The 19979-nt window shown below is 32.9% G+C and overlaps 1 protein-coding gene across 2 annotated transcripts; it reads left to right on the top strand.

Annotated features, from left to right (window-relative positions):
• Positions 1 to 110: 110 nt before the first annotated feature.
• Positions 111 to 18191, top strand: osbpl1a (oxysterol binding protein-like 1A). 2 transcript variants are annotated; one of them, XM_079890196.1, is made up of 29 exons: positions 111 to 481; positions 1934 to 2060; positions 2136 to 2221; positions 2331 to 2405; positions 4104 to 4215; positions 4329 to 4414; positions 4498 to 4642; positions 4815 to 4882; positions 5074 to 5118; positions 5931 to 6004; positions 6151 to 6214; positions 6300 to 6401; positions 6483 to 6605; positions 7377 to 7458; positions 7554 to 7660; positions 8590 to 8752; positions 10522 to 10714; positions 11648 to 11723; positions 11839 to 11973; positions 12608 to 12705; positions 13161 to 13343; positions 14117 to 14224; positions 14356 to 14445; positions 14523 to 14649; positions 14776 to 14892; positions 15350 to 15473; positions 15616 to 15706; positions 16426 to 16446; positions 17088 to 18185. In XM_079890196.1, exons 2-29 carry the CDS (start codon positions 1937 to 1939, stop codon positions 17188 to 17190), a joined length of 2922 nt encoding a protein of 973 aa, XP_079746322.1. In that variant the 5' UTR covers positions 111 to 481; positions 1934 to 1936; the 3' UTR covers positions 17191 to 18185. The 2 variants fall into 2 exon arrangements, with proteins under 2 accessions (XP_079746322.1, XP_079746323.1); XM_079890197.1 differs by lacking the exon at positions 16426 to 16446 and having other exon boundaries at positions 17088 to 18191.
• Positions 18192 to 19979: the final 1788 nt, after the last annotated feature.

Raw genomic sequence — 19979 nt, 5'->3', positions numbered from 1 at the left:
TATATTTATTACATTGTTGTTGTTGTTTTTATCATTATTATTAGTTGTAGTAGTTGAAGACTTTTATTAAATCTGTTTACTGTTTTTATCGAAACCGGAAGTGCATCGTCATCATGTGTGTTGTCAGTCAGCTGTTCATTCATATACTGCTGATACTGCCGTGTGATGTTAGTGTGTGTTTGCGTTCATTTCGCGAGCGTCGGCACGCGCACATTCTGCGTGTAGTTGCACAACAGACTGTAAGATGTTTGTTGAAGATGCTTGTAAAGAACTTTGCACTATTAGGAAAGAACCACATGTGTGAGTTACACAAACAGGAAGCGTGCATCACATGCTTTGTCAAATCTATCAATGATGAAGCACAATTCATGAAAGTCTTTTTTTAAATGTAACGTTATTTATTTTTTATTCCGGAGTGACTCTGGATTAGGGATGTTAGCGTGTCTCGAACCTCAAGTCATGCGTTAACTTTCAAAAACAGGCAAGTCTCCTTTATATCTATTTTTTAAGGAAGATATTTGCACATATGTAAATATATTTATAATAAAATTCTTATAAGTTACATTTGAAATGTTTAGAAAGTGGTTGACTTATCAAAGAATGTTGGTTAATATATATATAATATGTTTCTGCTTTGCATCTCCTACTATTTTTGACCGTAGCTCATGGCCAAATTCTCACCTAATTCTTGAAGTCAAGTGATAACCCACATCCTGCTGACAAGTCTATAAAAACGGGTTTTAAGGCTTTTTAAAATGGTTGCCTAGTCGTTTTAAGTCGTTTTAAGTTTAGTTTGGCTCGTAAATATACTACATGTTTCCTTTAGGCTACTGACCTACATTAGTCTTCTGAACACAAAGAAAGCTTTATGATTTACCAAACGCTTATCGCGTTAAAAGTGGCGTTGTTAATCTGCATACCAAGACATTTTTCTTAGCTGGTTCACTGGCTGTTGTACGTCGACGTCTGAACCCTGGAAAGCCTGATTTATGGATTAGTATGACAAATCTATCTATTTTTTTGATAGTTTATTGATAAAAAAAAAAATACATTTGCATATGTTTCCCGCGCTTCATATAGGATGATATAGATAGAAGAATATGATGCTCATACTTAGGCTATGAAAGCTTGTTTCCGCCACTGAATAAAAATAAAATTAAGTTAAAAAAGGCAACTGACATTTTATCCCACAATTCAGACTTTTTTCCCCTCAAATTGAGAGTTTTCATCACACAGTTTTCACTTTCTCGCTAGACACCTGACAGGACCTGAACTATGGAAGCTGTATATTAAATGTGCTTTATAAATAATCCTAACTTGCATACTTGAATATAAAAGTAATTTTTCACGCTATCTTCTAATAATGTGTGTAGTTTTTATTGTGGGTGCAAAAATGGGTAACACTTTATTCTACAGTGTCATAGTTACACATGTTACTGAAATAATAACTATAAATGATGCATAATTACGTGCAACTAACCCTAAACCAAACCCTCATCCTAACCCTAACCCTAAAGTAAGTACATGTAGTTAATTATTATTACTCAGTACTTAAATGTATAATTACTCTGTAACCCAAAAACATATAATGCAATGCAATACAATGATGACTGAGAGATAATCAAATAAACATTCCTCAAAAGCCTGAACTTCACGTCGACTCTATTTTTAATGAAAATTCCTGCGTGTTGAAGCGGCGTCATGTGCTTGTTATCTTTTTCCTCCAAACTAAACAAGGAAATCATTTAAAAGAATTTGCCCTCATAATTGTCGATCAACGCAAAGAAAAATGACAATGGATTTCACAACATCTTGAAGCATCGAATGACTTTCTGATTGTTGGTGTTCCAGATAAAATTCCTCACAGGCCTGCTCTTCTTCACACTTACTGGCTCAGGTTTATGATTTGTAATGTTGTTGTTTTTTTGGTAAGGCCATGGAGGAGCTGGACCCGGAGGAGCAGTTCCTCAGGGATGCCAGGAACGGGAACCTAGAAGGTATTCAGAGGCTATTGATGTCCAAGATAAAGGAGGAGGCCAAGATCGACATCAACTGCAAGGGTAGGACACGTCATTTGACCGTTCATATCTCTCTAGATATTTCTGAGCACTTCTAATGGCTTTGCTTTGTGTCAGGCAAGAGCAAAGCAAATCATGGGTGGACTCCTCTTCATCTGGCCAGTTACTTTGGACATAAGGATGTTGTTGAGGCATTACTGAAGGTATCGATCATCTCAGGCTTTTGATATAACACACATTATGTGTATGTGTATTATGAGAAGAATGGCTTTGCGGGAGTTTCTGATTTGAGCTCATCTGTGTTTCCTACAGGCTGGAGCAGATGCCAACTTGCCAAATAATGTCGGAGACACGGCCCTCCATAAAGCAGCATTCACAGGGAGGAAAGTACGTATACTTCTATAATATATCATAATGCACTGAGAATATGGATATAAGCTAGAGCTAAGAGTGATAATCGGTTATTTGATAGATAGAAATATAGAAAGAAAGAAAATAACACCCAATTGGAATTCAAAGGTAAAGTAATTTATTTAGTGTATGTTTCTGGATAATTATAAACATTTTACTGTCTTTTATATATATATATATAATATTTTTTTTAAATTTTTTTTTATATGTGTAGCTTAACAATTAGACTGCCCAAAACAAAGATAGTAATACATTTGCATCCTTTCAGATCACAAAACAACTTGGCATAAATGAACTAATGAAATAAACAACAACAGTATTTAAAAAAAAATATTGTTAATTATTATACATTTTATAATTAGTTAATAATAATAATTGTATTAATATGTATTAATAATATTACAATTGATTAATATGCAGTTAGTGATATTCTAATTATTAATATTTATAGTAATTAATTAATAATAATTAAGTTTTTATTGACTTAACAAAACAAATTGGCATAAATATGACAACAATGGTAATAATAGTGATTATTAATAAAATAATGTATTATTATATGTTTTTATTGTTATACATGTTCTTATTACAATAATATAAATGTTAATGTTATTAATGTCTTTTATTATTATTATTATGCAATTAGTTGTATTCTAATTATTAATTAACTACTAATAATGAATATTATGTTTTTATTGACTTATTTAATTATTAATAATATTATAATGTATTATTAATATTATTATGCAATTAGTAATATTATAATTATTAAGAAAATACTCATAATAAGCACCATATTTTTGTTGACTTATTGACAAAACCACTTGGCATAAACATGACATAACAACAATGTTATTGTTAATAATTATTAAATGTTATTTAAATTATTTAATTATTTAATAATTATAAATTATTTAATTATTAAATATAAATGTTACTGTTATTCATTGTTTATTATTATTATGCAATTCGTTGTATTTTAATTATTAATAAAATGCTAATAATTAATATTATGTTTTTATTGACTTATTTAATTATTAATAATATTATAATGTATTATTAATATTATTATGCCATTAGTAATATTATAATTATTAATAAAATACGAATTATTAATATGATGTTTTATTTATATTTTTATATTATTTATATTTATTAATTATTAATAAAATATTCATAATCAATATTATGTTTTATTTATAATTTATTAATAATATTATTTTATTATTATGCAATTAGAAATATAATTATTAATAAAATACTCATAATCAATATTTTTAAAGTTTTATTTTAAATATATATATTTTTTTTTAAATATTAAATATTTTTAAATCAATAAAGTTTTATTGACATTTATTGTCAAAATAACTAAATATGACAACAACGATTGTAATAATAATTATTATTATAAAAACAAATAAAACAAATAATTATTATTATTATTATACATTCTATAATTACAATGATGATGATAATAATGATAATAATAATAATGACATTACTATTACCATCATATAATTAGTAATATGTTAATTGTTAATAAAATGTTCATAATTAATTAGATGTTTTTAACCGACATAACTATTTACCTGAATGCTGAATACAGATTGTCTGCAGAACGCCGAACACTGCTTGGACTCTGAATACTAACCGGATGCTGATTTTGCTGTTTAGGAGGTTGTAATGTTGCTCCTTCAGTATGACGCTTGTCCTTCTGTCATCAATGGGACGGCGCAGATACCTAAAGATGTTACCCAGAGCTCTGAGATCAAAAGCATGTTGGAGGGTAAGCATGCTGGAATTGCATGAAAACGTCCCTCTACTAAATGTCTTGAAGGTGCTTTGGATCAAATCTTACTTTTGTCGCTAGATTATAACTGATACTTTTTTACCAACTAGCTGCGGAGAGGACCGAAGAGAGGAAACTAGAGGAGCAGCTGCTGGAGGCGGCGCGGGAAGGAACCATATCTACCCTCGCTAGACTGGTAACGTTTGCCTAACCATTTTAAAGACGTCTACATGTAACATTGTTTAAACGTTGATGATAACTCTCTTGTTACTCGCACAGCTAAACATGAAGAAACCCCCGGACATAAACTGCACGGACCTGCTGGGAAACACGCCGCTGCACTGCGCCGCTTACAGGGGTCAGAAACAGTGTGCCATCAAACTCCTGCAGCACAAGGCCAACCCTAACGTCAAGAACAAAAATGGTACCCAGCGCCAACTTATTGTTGCATCATTTTTTAACGCATTCAAAGCTGTTATGTTGAAAGTCCAAATTTTTACTCTATCAATTCAGTACGTCTACAAATTTATATGAATCATTAAATATATGTATTTTATAAGGGTATATTATGTTTATCTTTGCATATTTGTTTTCAGATCAGACTGTTTTTGACTTGGCTAATGATGCGGAAATGAAGCAGATCATTACAGGAAATGTTTTGAAAGTAGGTTCATTTAACTGAACACTTCTGATGTAAGAGTGTTACAAAAGTATGCAATATTTTTGTAATAACTTGTGCGGCTTGTTTCAAAAAATACCTTGTCCATCACCATATATCATAATATTTAGCATCATTTACACTCATTTACATTGAGTGAAATCATGTTGTGAATTTGGTTTCGTTTGATCCCACAGGGCATGACGCGGCATGTTAAAACATTTGAGGGGCCTCTTTGGAAGGTATGCTTTATCAACCTATAGTATATATTAGGGCTGTCAAACGATTAATCGCGATTAATCGCATTCAAAATAAAAGTTTGTGTTTACATAATATATGTGTGTGTACGGTGTATAATTATTTTCTATATATAAATACACACACATGCATGTATATATTTAAGAAATATTTGCATGTATATACTGTGTATATATATTTATATTATATATAATTTATATTATATATAAATATTTTAGATATAAATAACACATTTTTCTTAAATATATATGCATGTGTGTGTATTTATGTATAGAAAATAATTATACTCCATACACACACACATATTATGTAAACACAAACTTTTATTTTGGATGCGATTAATCGCGATTAATCGTTTGACAGCCCTAGTATATATATAATTCTTTCTATATTTATTATTCATTCTTTTTGCATTGTTTATTCTGTATTATTTACTCTTTCTGTATTTGCTTATTTATTTTTTCTTATTTATATGTTTGTTTATATATATTTGTTTATTTTTTTCTGTTATTATTTATTCTTTATGTATTCATTTATTATTTATTTATTCTTTCTGCCCTTTCTGTTATTATTCATTTATTGTTTATTCCGTATTTTTTATTTATTTATTTTTTCATATTTATTTTTATTTTTTTCTGTTATTATTTATTCTTTATGTATTTTATTCTGTTATTATTCATTTATTATTTTTATTTATTTATTTTCCTCATATTTATGTACTTATTTTTATTATATATTTTATTACTTTGTGTTTTTCTTGAATTCATTTTATTGTTTATTTGATTTATTGTTGCAGAGCTCTAGATTCTTTGGCTGGCGCTCCTACTGGGTAGTTCTTCAAGATGGAGTCTTGTCATGGTACCCTAAACAGTGAGTATCTGCCTCTATTTCCAAAATGTAATGCTATTTTAATAGAAATTTTCATATATAATACAATTGAATTAAAGACGTATTTTAAGTTGCAGAAAAAAATATTTGAAAACTGTAATTTTTAATCCTTTTTTTAACTCATCAAGGTCAGATGTAGATTCAAACGCACGTCGGCAAGTTTGCAAACCGCTAACACAAGCACAGTGCATGGTAGGATTGATTTTATGATTTATCATAAGATGCTGATTCATGTTTAATGAGGTTTTGAATGACTCCTTTTCTTTGCATCTTTCAGATTAAAGCGAAAGATAACTGCTATTTCACTGTCAAATACTTTGATGACAGCGTTCACCATTTCAAAGTGTCACAGAAGGACAACCCTGAAGACACCAGAAAAGTGAGATTCCTTTCTGCTCCTTTGTTTAATCTAGAGCGGAGAGCGTTGTGTGAGTTTGTGTGAATGTGTTTTATTTCTCAGAGGTGGCTGGAGGCCATAGAGGAACATTCAGCTTTTAGCACACATTACTGCTCACAGGACCCGGACAGTGAGGAAGAGGAAGACGACGTTGTGTCTGTAAATGAGCTTTCTGACTCACTTCAGGTGAGAAATGTCCTCTGCATATTGTACATACCTAACAATCACATCAGCTGATAAAATGCACATGACTGCCCTTTCTTCCTCTTCTACGAGGACGTGTGGCTGTTCTGAAACCTTCATCATATGACAACCTTATCTAGAAACTGTAAAAGGTTATGAAATATGACAAAGATGACTGGGGCAGGGAAAACAATATATACGTGTGTGTGTATATATACAGTGTATATATATATATATATATATATATATATATATATATATATATATATATATATACAGTGTGTGTATATATATATATATATATATATATATACTTTTATATATTTTATATATATATATATATATATATATATATAAAATTCTTTCTATATTTATTCTTTATGTATTCATTTATTATTTATTTTTATTTATTTATTCTTTCAGTTATTCTGTTATTATTCATTTATTCATTTTCGTATTTATTTATTTATTTCTATTTATTTATTCATACTAATACATTTAAATGAATAAAATAAAGTAAAAATAAATTAAAAGTTTAAATTATTCAGTTTATTTGGTTTTATTTGGACTATATTGAACTATAAATAGATATGATCTCATGCTCATATATTTCTACAGTACCACGAACATTTATTCTGACTTCCCTTTTTCACTCTAACCACAGGAAGTGGTAAAGTTGACCCATACCTTTTCTTACAGTCGTAACCTTTATCTTCCTTAATATCCTTTTTCTAACAATTCGTTTTGTTGTCTTGTTCCTCTTTTGTGTGGCAGCGGGCCGAGTCGTGCCATCAGAGACTGGAGACTGAGCTGTTGGTCCTCCTGTCCATGGTGAAAGAGGATGACCTGGTGGAACGTAAGAGCTTAAATCATCTGCTGCATTTGATTGGCCTCGACCGCATGTGTAGATCTGTATTTTTAAAGCCACAGTGCTTCTTTATATCCTTGCAGGATTGCCTGTGACAGTCGTTCAGAAGCTGAAGGAGGTCTGCGAAGCCTCCAGTGAAACCTGCTCCTCACTGCACCAGTGCCTGGGGCTTTTTTCCAGACAGGAAGGAGTATGTATCTACTTTGTGATTAGTGATTATAACAGTCTTCATATTAGCCATGAAATAGGTTGAAATAATGTGAACAGATGACTTCAACAGAAGCATATACCATTGATTAACAACCTTGGAGCTCACAACAGCTCTATCTTTAAATGTTTATAAATCACCATCGAAAATTTTTCAAAAAAAAAAAAGAAAAAAAAAGAAGCAGGTATATACATATATATATATATATATATATATATATATATATATATATATATATATATATATATATATATATATATATATATATATATATATATATATATATATATATATATATATATATATATATATATATGAAGAGTTCAGATGCAGAAGCCTCTAAGTGCCATCTGAAATTTTCTTCTAGAATGATCATTTTTATCAAGCTCGTTTATTTAAGTTCAGTTATTTCACTTAAATGGCAATTAATAGGTAATTTTCATTGCCATTTAAGTGAAATTACTGAACTTAAATATACAAGCTTCATAAAAATGATCATTCTAGAAGAAAATTTCAAATGGCACTTAGAGGCTTTTGCATCTGAACTCTTCACATATATATATATAAGTGCATGCTAAAAACTGAGCCACGGCATAGTGGTATTTTCGTGATTCTTTTGAGCCTTGGTGCTCACTAGTTCAAATTCGGTCTCTCTAACAATTTTACGTCCCTATTTACTATATTTGTCAAATAAAGATACTAAAACCCCAAAAATAACATAAAAAAAAAAACTTTTATATATCATACACAAATACATCGAAAATATAAAACATGAGCATGGGTGTATCATGTATTCCATGTATGGGGTACGTTAAGGGTTATTCGTCAAGTCTGTTTTTGGCTGGTCAGACATGTAAAACGCTAAATTATATTCCTGCATAGTGGATTTCTAAGTGTGTGTGTTTGTCCAGGCACGCAGTTCGAAACTGGAGCACGAGGTGGAGAAGAATAAAATCCTGTCAGAGGCTCTGCAGACGCTGGCCACTGAACATCATGAGCTGGAGCAGTCGCTGGTCAAAGGATCGTCGCCCCGCAGCGTCCGCAGTGAAGACGAGTTCTACGACGCTCTGTCTGGTGCGTACGTTTTAATCTTATGCCTAATTTACTTATTACACACTTGTCACACATTTAAATGTTTTTGGATTACTTGTGTTATTTAAGGCGAGACACGGCAGGCAAAAACATCGTTTTTTTTTTTTTTTCACTGGTCAATTTTGGGATATTTGTCTTCAGTAACAGTTCAACTTCAATTCGTCTTCTTTCAGACTTGTGATGAAAAAAAGTCTGAAATACACACTTAGGTCTTTATTTTACTAAACTCTGTTTGCGTCTGTAGATTTCTCATAAATTCAACAAAAGTTGGCGTTGTAAATCCTCCCGCTGCTCCGCGATCGCTGCCTGCACCCTGTCATCATACACACCGTTAGAAAGCTCTCTCTCTCTCCAGTACAGTGCTGTCGGATCCAAATATGGTCATTTCCTTTTTATCAGCAACCAATCCTGAAAGTAAAAGGGGGGATTTAACTCTAAATGCGCAATCTCATTGGCTGATATAAATCTTTAAAGCCCATTTTCTCAAAATGACTTTTCTCTCATACTCCAAGTCCGAAATCTCCACTTCAGTAGCACCTATATGCACCAAACTTTCCAGTCTTGTACCTAGTTATATTATAAAGACATTTACAGAGGGATTTGTAAATATATTATTCCTAGCCTGATTTTTATTCCAAAAAACATAGCAAAAATCATTTTTTTAATGCTATTGACAGTATATTTTGATTTACAGGATAACAAAAGTAGATATCCATAAATCCCTTTGTAATTTTTTTCCCCATCTAATATGTGAACACAATGAAAAAGTAATTTTGAACCTGGCTTTATCCAATACTCAGATTTCGTTTGTTTTTTTTAAAATATATGCAAATTAGCGCATATTTAATTAGAATATGCATAATTTGCATATTTAAACATTAAATTACAGAAAACTTGTAATACATTTTTTTTCTCATCTTGATGTAGGTAATCAACTGGGAAAGTTTCATGGTGATATCTGCTAGTTAAAAATTTTACCGCATTCACCTGTAGTGTCTCGCCTTAAAGTGTATAATATCGGCCATTTATTGCTCACTGGCTATAATATACAATTTTTTTATATTTGCTAATCTGTGCACCCCTAGTGCACTTTTGTGAATAATTTTGCCAAAAATATTTTTTATATTTTGCACATAACGTAGTAGTATGGAGTGACTGGAGAAAAGTTACTATAAATAGCATCCCATATATTTATTTTTTGTATTATTTGAATCGTAAATATGCATGTTTCTGTAACGTTTTCAGGTGTATGTTTTTGCCTCTTTTATTGAATAAAATAGTAGAGTGACAGAAATGTATTAGGAGGAGATGCAGTACAAGGAATGGGATCGTGAAACTGCGCAGACTATATTCAAACCTGCATTTCCCACACGAGCACCAAGGCTCAACGACATCTGCTTTTATGACAATGAGTTTTATACGTTTCTCAAGTTAATAAGTGCATAGATTAAAGATGATTACGTCATGATTCCTACATCCCTTATCACTTAGTTATGTGAAATCCATGATTTACAATATCACTAAAGACCATGAGCCCATTTAATACTTTCAGTCAGCAACTGTTACAGTAACAAGTAAATCTTCAGAATCAGCTTCTTAATCATGAGCCACCTTTCTCAGTGATGTGTCCGGTTATTTCCGGTTCCATTAAATGTCACCTGATCCCCTGCTCAGGTTTCCTCGGAGAGCTTGTTGCTGTCGGCCAGGCATTGTCCCACTGAGCCATGTCTGTTTGTGTTGGGTTGCCACAGATTCGGACACTGAGACCGTGCTGAGCTGTTTTGAGGCGGCCGGCCACTCTTACGAAGACGGAGAGGACTTAAAGTCCGAGCTCTACTGCAGCGTCCCAACTCATCTCGGCGGCAGGATGTCCCAGGAAGACCGTCGTGGAGAGGAAGAGGATGAAGATGAGGTGGCCAGAGTTAATGGAGTGAGGAAACACAGGTAGGAATGCAAAAAAAAAAACTGCAATACCAACACTTTTATGCAAAGTATTTATTGCATAAATGTTTTTTTTTTTTTTTTAAAGTTTAAAGTAACTGGACATTTTATATCAAAACAAACTTATACAATTCATATAAAAATAAATGTGATCTTAGACATAACATTCAGCCCAGTTTGCTTTTTAATCTCACTTTGTTGTTATTTGCCCGGTTTCTTAGACGCAACTTCTCTGTTTTGTTTTGGTTTGTATCTTGTGGTAAATAATTTAGCGAGCCAAGGCCAGAAGAGGCGCTCATAATGAAACAGTAAAAGATTGATGAGGTAGCCGAGTTTAACGCCGTAATTTGAACTTTTAAGGCTCGGCATGTTGACTGATGGCCTGTTGACGGATAGTTGACTGACTTTGCATCTGATCGTTGAGTATTTTTATTGGATGTCTCTGGATGCCTCTATTTTATAATAATGTATTTGGAACATTGTTCTAAATATATATACTCACACACACATTGTTGTAATTGATTTTCTTGTTGTCCATTAAACTTTGATGCATACCCTCTTTTTTAGAGACTTCTCATATTGCTCACAATATTTACTTTTTGCTTTAACAAAAATTAACCACACACTACATATCTTTATTATTACATTTACATTCAGAAGGTACGATATAAAATAGAAGGTTTTGGAGTATCTTGAGCACTCTGAAACTGATCGGGACACTGGCCTTGCTTTGCTGAATAAGATATAAAGCTTTCCGTTACCTGTCTGATAACACCAGTCTAGACGTTTTCTGTCTGCATGACAACAGTAGTTACCATGAAAACAGCTACAGTAACTAGTCCGTTTTTTCATTATTTTAGTGATTTCTAAATGTAAACAGGCATTTTTCAGAAGCTGATAAGGCACAGTTCAGTTCCCTGTTGAATTATTCCACAGGACAAGTTTACCAGCTCCCATGTTCTCCAGAAATGACTTCAGTATCTGGAGCATACTGAGGAAGTGTATCGGGATGGTGAGGATTTTACTATCATGTAACCTTTAAATTTAAGACAATATCTTTTTCATTCAAAACACTCAAATTAAGCAATTAAGTTTTGATTGATTCCATCTCTCCATCTCTCTTTCAGGAGCTGTCTAAGATCACCATGCCGGTTATTTTTAATGAGCCGCTAAGCTTTTTACAAAGGCTAACAGAATATATGGAGCACACGTACCTCATCCATCAGGCCAATGCTTTAGACGACTCTATTGAGAGAATGAAGGTGAAAAAAAAAAAAATATATATATATATACATGACCCTCTATATGTATATGTATATATATATATATATATATATATATATATATATATATATATACATATACATATATACATATATACATGACCCTCTATATGTCTGAAAACACAAGGAAAAACTCTTACAGGCCTAACATGCTAAATAACTTTGAAATATGACTAATGGCCAATTAATCAGCCAACTTTCCATCATCTTTGGCCAATTTTCTAATTTTCTCACATAAAAATTAGTTAACCTTGTACTAAATATCTTGTAAAATAATTAAATAATAAATGTCACTATAAATTCAAATATTTTCATTCATATGCTGTGCTATCATAAAATCTCTTATTGTATTAAAACATAGTATATATACTGGTGATCAAATACATTGCTCTCAAAATTGACAAAAACCCATATAGACCGAGCAATAATTGACTAAATCGCCACTGTTATGAACTACTTTACCCTTTTATTGGCCTGTTTAATGCATCTTAAACAGATATTTCTTGGATTCGAGGTTTTCAAAGTCCCAAATCTTTAATAGCCACCTGGATGAAATCTAGTCTAACCTATAGATTGTCATCTTAGTTAATTAATTAATGTGTTTTCTATCCAGTGTGTGGCAGCGTTTGCAGTATCAGCCGTGGCGTCTCAGTGGGAAAGGACGGGTAAACCCTTCAACCCCCTGCTAGGAGAAACATACGAGCTAGTCAGGTGAGAGATTGAATGTTAGTTTATTAGCATTGACGTTAGCATTGCGGTGCAGTCACATTTACCATTGTTCGGTGTATTTTCGCAGGCCGAATCGGTCATTTCAGTATGAATCCACTCGATCTGGAATTTCTCACAGGGATGAAAGATTTCACAAACAATTCGATGTAAATCCGTCACACTGACCAGCAAAAGTTGTTTGGTTTAAGAGTAACTTCTCTGTGAGCCGTGGTTCATACATTGCTACACTAATGAGAATAGGCAATGGACCCACAAAATTTTGTTAATGTGACCGCACATTTAGCGCAAGCATTTCAAATGTGACTTTTTTTTGTGTGTTAATTTGTTAGCATTCATGTTAGCATTAACATTAGCATTGCAACTGTAACTTTGTGTGTGTGTGTGTGTGAATATCAATATATCAGGGATAATTACCATGTTTTTTCCACAACCTTCAGGGATGATCTTGGTTTCCGGCTGATATCGGAACAAGTGAGCCACCATCCTCCTGTCAGTGCCTTCCATGCCGAGGGATTGCAGAAGGACTTTGTGTTTCATGGCTCCATCTACCCCAAACTGAAGTTCTGGGGCAAAAGCGTGGAGGCCGAACCTAAGGGCATCATCACTCTAGAACTTCCTAAGTAAGCGTGTGCGATAGAGCTTTACTAATATTCACATTGGTTCTCATTTGCTAATAATTGCGTGGACTATTTAGTATTTGTATGCACATGTATTTCCAACCTGATCTCACGGGAAAACGTACAAATTCTACGAGGTGGCTAATTCGTACGAATTCATACGACCTCACTCGTATGAATTAATACGATTTTTACGATTTTTTTGCAAAATCGTACATATTTTATGAATTGCCCAATTCTTATGAATTCATACAAATGACCTACCCCTGACCCCGCCCCTAAACCTACCCATCACGTGGGTTTAGACAAATCGTACAAATTCGTACGAGTGAGGTCTTACGAACTCGTACGAATTAGCCACCTTTTTATCATTCGTACGGATTCGTACGAATTGGTCGTGAGATAGTGTTGGTATTTCAACTTTTTATGAAAAATGTTCACCTAATTCACAACATGTGAACTTGACAGCACATGAAATTGTTCTTAACCTCGTTCCAATAAGCGAGTTCACACCATGGTGGAATTGTATTTTCGAAATTCTGACTTGTAAAAAGTGTTCACGTCTTTGTAGAACTTGTAATTACAACTTGTAAACTGAGAATTTTTCGGAGAGCTCCGACTTGTTCCATGTGACTGCTGTACTACCTGACCACTGCAGATAAATTTTGACATTGATAGTATAGTTTTGCCTTAAAATTTCATAAGTCCAATAAGAACGTCATGAGTTGACGCACAGACACCCATTGATTTATTAACTGTCATTAAACTTGTTACAGGCATAATGAGGCTTACACATGGACGAACCCCACGTGTTGTGTCCACAACATCATCGTGGGACAGCTGTGGATCGAACAGTATGGCAGTATGGAGGTTATCAACCACAGGTATCAACCAGACTCTTCTGTAGATGTACTAGTTCTGGTTTCACTTTACAAACTTTATTAAATGTACTAGTTCTGGTTTCAATGTACAAACTCTATTAATGCTGATCATTTTGACTGATATTTGCCAATAGAACTGGTGAAAAATGCTGCTTGACTTTCAAACCGTGTGGCCTTTTTGGGAAAGAATTGCATAAGGTTGAAGGCTACATCCTGGACAAGAGGTCAGTGGTTTGAGTTTTTAATTTCCATGGTAAATGTTCACGTCATTTTACATTGATTATTTGTTAATTCCACATAGCAAAAAGAAGGTTTTCATCCTTTACGGGAAATGGACGGAGTGCATGTACATAGTCGACCCAGTTCTGTTCGAAACTCAAAAGAAGAATGATAAAAAAGCGTCGGAAGACAAGAAAAGCAGTAAACAGGTGTTTCTGAACGTTTTCATTCAACATTCGTCAAGATACCCATCTATTGTAATAGTGCCATACTAATAAGGCTAAATGTAAGAGATGCACTACATGTTTTATAACTGTTTTCTTGGTGTTTCTCAGCTATCTCAGACATCAGACTCAGAAGAAACACCTCAACCAGGTGGAGATTCACTGGATGTGATCCCAGGAAGTCAGTTGCTCTGGAGAATACCACCTAGACCAGCAAACTCTACCCAGGTCTGTTCCAGAATAGTTGTCGCTCTGAGAAACCTTGTCCTTCCTTTTCTTTAAAAAAAACTATTGAAGTGAATGGGGCCAATTTGTAAATGTTCAAATAATCATGGTTTCAATAGTATAGCCACAAGAAGTGAACAATATGAGTGTTGATGTGATTTTAGACTTAAGAAAATGTGTACTACACTTTTCATTGGAAAATTATATCCAGTTTTAATTATGAGCTTATCTCCGAAAACTAACTTCCTTTCTAAGTGCCTCAATGTAACCTTGATTTTTGCTTCTTTTTCTTTCTTTTTTTCTTTTTTTTTTTTTTTAAAGAAGGGACGAGTCGGAATTAATTTTTGTGGTAATCAGCATTATGCCACAAATGCTGTCATTTGAGCTTTTTTTTCTACATTTGTTTCTGATTATCTTCTAATTTTTTTTATATATTTTGGTTTAATTTGCATATAAAAAGATGTACAACTTCACTACATTCGCAATGCAACTCAATGAGCTGGTCAAAGAGATTGAAACGGTCATCCCAAAATCGGACAGCCGACTGAGGCCGGACATTCGAGCCATGGAGAACGGAGACATCGGTATGCGTTTTCCTGTGTGCATCTTTGTGCCATTGCTGATGATGTGCTTATGATGTCATATTACATATCTGTAGAACTTCTCACAAACCAGCAACATTGAAATATAAAGTTGAACCTCAACTTTCTTTTTTGATCATCCCAGACCTGGCTAGTGAGGAGAAGAAGCGATTGGAGGAGAAACAGAGGGCGGCACGTAAGAATCGCTCTAAGTCGGATGATGAGTGGAAGACGAGGTGCAGAAATATTATATTACAGCTTTGTATTTTCACACAATCATTTTGCTGTTCGCTTTTTCCAAAAGTTACTACAGTTATTGTTAGTACTCAAAAATCATATTCAATAAAAAATGGGATCTCCTTCAAACATTGTTTTTCAGAATCTCATTGTGATGAAATGATTTTCATCATTTTTTGATGAAAGTGTTGGCAAATACTATGTAAAATGTTTTAAAAATAACTGCAAGTGCTATGCACATGTAAACACTGTTTTTTTGTTGTTGTAAAATTAGGGTTTGCTTGTGACTAACTGCATTCACTGTAAAAAAATTGATCAGTTGACAACTTAAAGAAAGTGAGGAAACTCATTCTTCATGCGTAATTAAAAAAAAATCAGTTTTGTGGAATTAAGTTTGCATAACTTAATTTTTTCAATTTACGCATGAAGTTTATTACTTAACAATTTGAAGGCAACAGGTTTCCTCACTTTTTTACATTGTCAACTGATCACTTTTTACAGTGTAACAAATTCTATTATGCACACTAAATTTAGTCATTTATTTTACTTTATTACACCATTTTTCTATCCATAGCTTAACAGTATCTACTTAAGTAACTCATTGATGTTTAACAGCACTCTTAGTCCTGGTTAACTGAACACTGTCCTTTGCATTTAACCCCTTTTTCCCTTTCGTTTCTTTTGGCATTATCATCCATCCTGTGACTGCGGTGAACAGAAACGTCGCCTCGGGCCCCAGGTTTGACGCTTGCTTTGTTGCTCTGTCCTTTTCATTCAACTGCTGCTGTTTCACTCCTGAATCACTCCTGGGATCTTTGTAACTACAGTCTGTAATTATTGCACAATTAGGGTTTTTTATGGTAGAATAACATTTGCAACAATTTTGAACAACACAATTATAATAAAACATTTGTTTTGTGTCTGGGCCATTATGATTTAAAAAAAAAAAATTTAACCTCAAATAGTTAGTTATTGACCAAATTTATACATATAGTAAGTGTCTTCTACAGTTTTTTTTAGATTATCATGTGTAAATGGGACTTCACACCAAAGGAATGAGTGTTGTTTTATGTCCCCTTAGACAATCTATTTTTAATGTGGAATAAGACAATGTAAACAGAGCTCCCTGGCCTTCCACTGCGAGAGCAGGGTGAAACTTTACACCCGGTTTAAGTGTTACAGCCAAATGCTCCACTGAATCTCTTAAATAAAGAAAGAGATTATTGTAATAGGGGGTCAAAGAAACATTTTCTTAAGCATGTTTGGCTGTTGAGTTGACTGACCCCAAGAGACTCAATGTGGCAAAACGGTCTGTTATAATCAACTATCAGTGGTTTTATGTGTTTGCTGATATGAACCTTTTCTCGTTGTCCAAAACAGGTGGTTTCATCAAGGTCCAAATCCACACAATGGCTCTCAGGACTGGCTGTTCTCCAGTGGTTACTGGGACCGTGATTATTCCCAAGTACCGGACATATACTGATCCACAGGAATTCACTGTCATTGATGAATGTATAGTTAAGACTACCCCTAATGTAACTAAAAAAACATGTACCTTGGGCTTGTTGGCCAGGTGAATATTTTAAATATTATATATGCAATACTTTTTCAAAAGACAACTGTTTTAAACTCACTGCTCTGTATAGCTGAATTTAGAGTTTTCACAGTTTCATATTTAAGATGCATATGCAACAATCAAGGCTTTTGATATAGTAACAAGCTGGCCTTGATACAGTAATATCAGTGTACTGTAATAGCAATAATGGGCTATTTTAGTCCTGCAAAAAAGAATTTTTCCACAGGAAAATTTAACTGTTAAATTTGGGTGTCCCCCAAGGTTCAAGTCGGAGTCTGTTTTGTTTTCTGTTATTTGGGAAACAACATAAAAAAAATCACTTGTCATTTCTTAAAATGGTAACATACCCACTGTGTTGAGTGTGGAATGTGTTATAAAAACACAAATTAATTTGAAAATGACTGTTACGTTTGGATTAGAACTTTTTAATCTGCAAATTCATATTTTCCACTCACAATACAGTGTTAGGACAGTGAGTCTATTTCTGCTGCTCTTTCTGTTGTGATGTTGATTTTTATTTAGAAGGATGCCTCTATGGTGTCACTAATATATTGACTAATGTCTTGTCGTATTATTTTATAATATAACAATCTTATTTTAATTATGTATTTATCATGAGTTAGTTATTCTTCTGTTTTTAATTTTTAAAGTTGGTCAGTGACAGGAACATGGATCTGTAATGCAGTCTACTTTTAACCCCATATCCATTTATTTTGTGTGGGTGTGTTACATGTTTTTGTGTGCATATTTTTTTAGAGATTTATCTTGTCAAAAAATGCCTGTATACATAAGTGATGCACAGAATTATTTAAAAGGTATTAAAGATTATATTTACATCACATCTAAATAAAACTGGAAAAAGTGTATGATCATTTCATGCAATATGAAAATACAGAAAATAATTAACCAAAACAATATGACCACCTGCCTAATATGCTGTTGGTCCTCTGTGTGCTACCAAAACCGCGCCAAGCAACAAACCATTCCTGAACAATTTGTGGCAAGGGTGCATTATACTGCTTAAAGAGGTCACTTCCACCAGGACCACAATTGTCATGAAGAGGTGTACAGTCACAACAATAGTCACCTACAATTAGGTAGGTGGCACGTGTCAAATTTACGTCTGCATGAACGACCAGACCCAGGGTTTCCCAGCAGAGCATTCACACGCACATGGCTGTCCACGTGACTCATCGGACCTTCTTCCACTACTCCCAGGTCCGGTTCCTACACTTGGGTACAAAACAATAGTCACAAAATGGCATCAGTTGTGTTTGTATGAAACAAGAGCGAGTCCACAATACTGGATGGCATAATTAAAAAAGTGTACACAAAATATTGATTCGACTGAGTTATAATAATTTATTAGCTCACCAAATGCAAAACTTCCACGAAGAAAAAACGTTCCTAGCAATGTGTAGCGCTGCTGACAAATTCTTTTTGAAAAAGTAGCAACTCATTTTGATAAAGTAGCGATTCATTTTTAAAAAGTAGCGATTCATTTTGGAAAAAGCAGCGATTCATTTTTAATAAGTAGCTATTCTTTTTGAAAAAGTAGCAATTCTTTTTGAAAAAGTAGCGATTCATTTTGAGAAAGTAGCAATTCATTTTTAAAATGTAGCGATTCATTTTGAGAAAGTAGCGATTCATTTTTAAAAAGTAGCGATTCTTTTTGGAATGTTTATAGCTATTAGTTTTAAATAAACATTGATTAATTTCGGATGGAAGTAGCTAACAGTTTTGAATATACGAATAGATATAAAAAGAAGCGATTCATTTTTTAAAAAGTAGCGATTCATTTTGGAAAAAGTAGCGATTCTTTTTGAAAAAGTAGCGATTCTTTTTGAAAAAGTAGCGATTCATTTTGAGAAAGTAGCAATTCTTTTTGAAAAAGTAGCGATTCATTTTGAGAAAGTAGCGATTCATTTTTAAAAATAGCGATTCATTTTTAAAAAACTAGCGATTCTTTTCGAAAAAGTAGCGATTCATTTTTAAAAAGTAGCGATTCATTGTGGGAAAAGTAGCGATTTATTTTTTCTTTTAAAGTAGCGATTCTGGAGTTTTAAGTAGCCATTCATTTTTAAAAAGTAGCGATTCATTTTGAAAAAGTAGCGATTCTTTTTTTTTTTTTTTAAAGTAGCGATTCTTTTTGGAATGTTTATAGCTATTAGTTTTAAATAAACATATTGATTAATTTCGGATGGAAGTAGCTAACAGTTTTGAATATATGAATAGATATAAAAAGGAGCGATTCATTTTTTTAAAAGTAGCGATTCATTTTTAAAAAAGTAGCGGCTCATTTTGATAAAGTAGCAATTCATTTTTAAAAAGAAGCGATTCATTTTGATAAAGTAGCGATTCATTTTGAATAAAGTAGCGATTCATTTTTTAAAAGTAGCGATTCATTTTGAGAAAGTAGCTTTGTTTCAGGAAGCGAGTCATTTGCGGGTCCATGCCATTAAATAGTCTAAAAACCTGAAAATGATTCCTGGGACTTCAAACAGAAATAAAAGTGACAAAATGTCTAAAAAAAAATTTAAGATAAGTGACAAAAACCAGTTTAAAATGAGATTATTCTGACATAAGACTATTCAGATCCTTATTGTATTTTTTTTACTAATGCATTAGTAAAGGCATCTAATTAATAGCTGGAAAAAAAATGTTTCAGGAAAATAGAATTGGAATAGAACTTACCA

The sequence above is a fragment of the Squalius cephalus genome, assembly GCF_949319135.1.
Source record: "Squalius cephalus genome assembly, chromosome: 13".
Lineage (NCBI taxonomy): Eukaryota > Metazoa > Chordata > Actinopteri > Cypriniformes > Leuciscidae > Squalius > Squalius cephalus.
Note: the sequence above shows the minus strand (reverse complement) of the source record. Positions and strands in the feature narration are given on the sequence as shown.

What these genes read in the sequence shown, in the direction of transcription:
- osbpl1a (XM_079890196.1), top strand. Translation starts at nt 1,937, where the DNA reads ATGGAGGAGCTGGACCCGGAGGAGCAGTTCCTCAGGGATGCCAGGAAC. An exon ending in AGCTTTCTGACTCACTTCAG is followed by an intron (nt 6,606 to 7,376) that starts GTGAGAAATGTC and finishes TTTGTGTGGCAG; the next exon opens with CGGGCCGAGTCGTGCCATCA. An exon ending in ACTCTATTGAGAGAATGAAG is followed by an intron (nt 11,974 to 12,607) that starts GTGAAAAAAAAA and finishes TTTTCTATCCAG; the next exon opens with TGTGTGGCAGCGTTTGCAGT.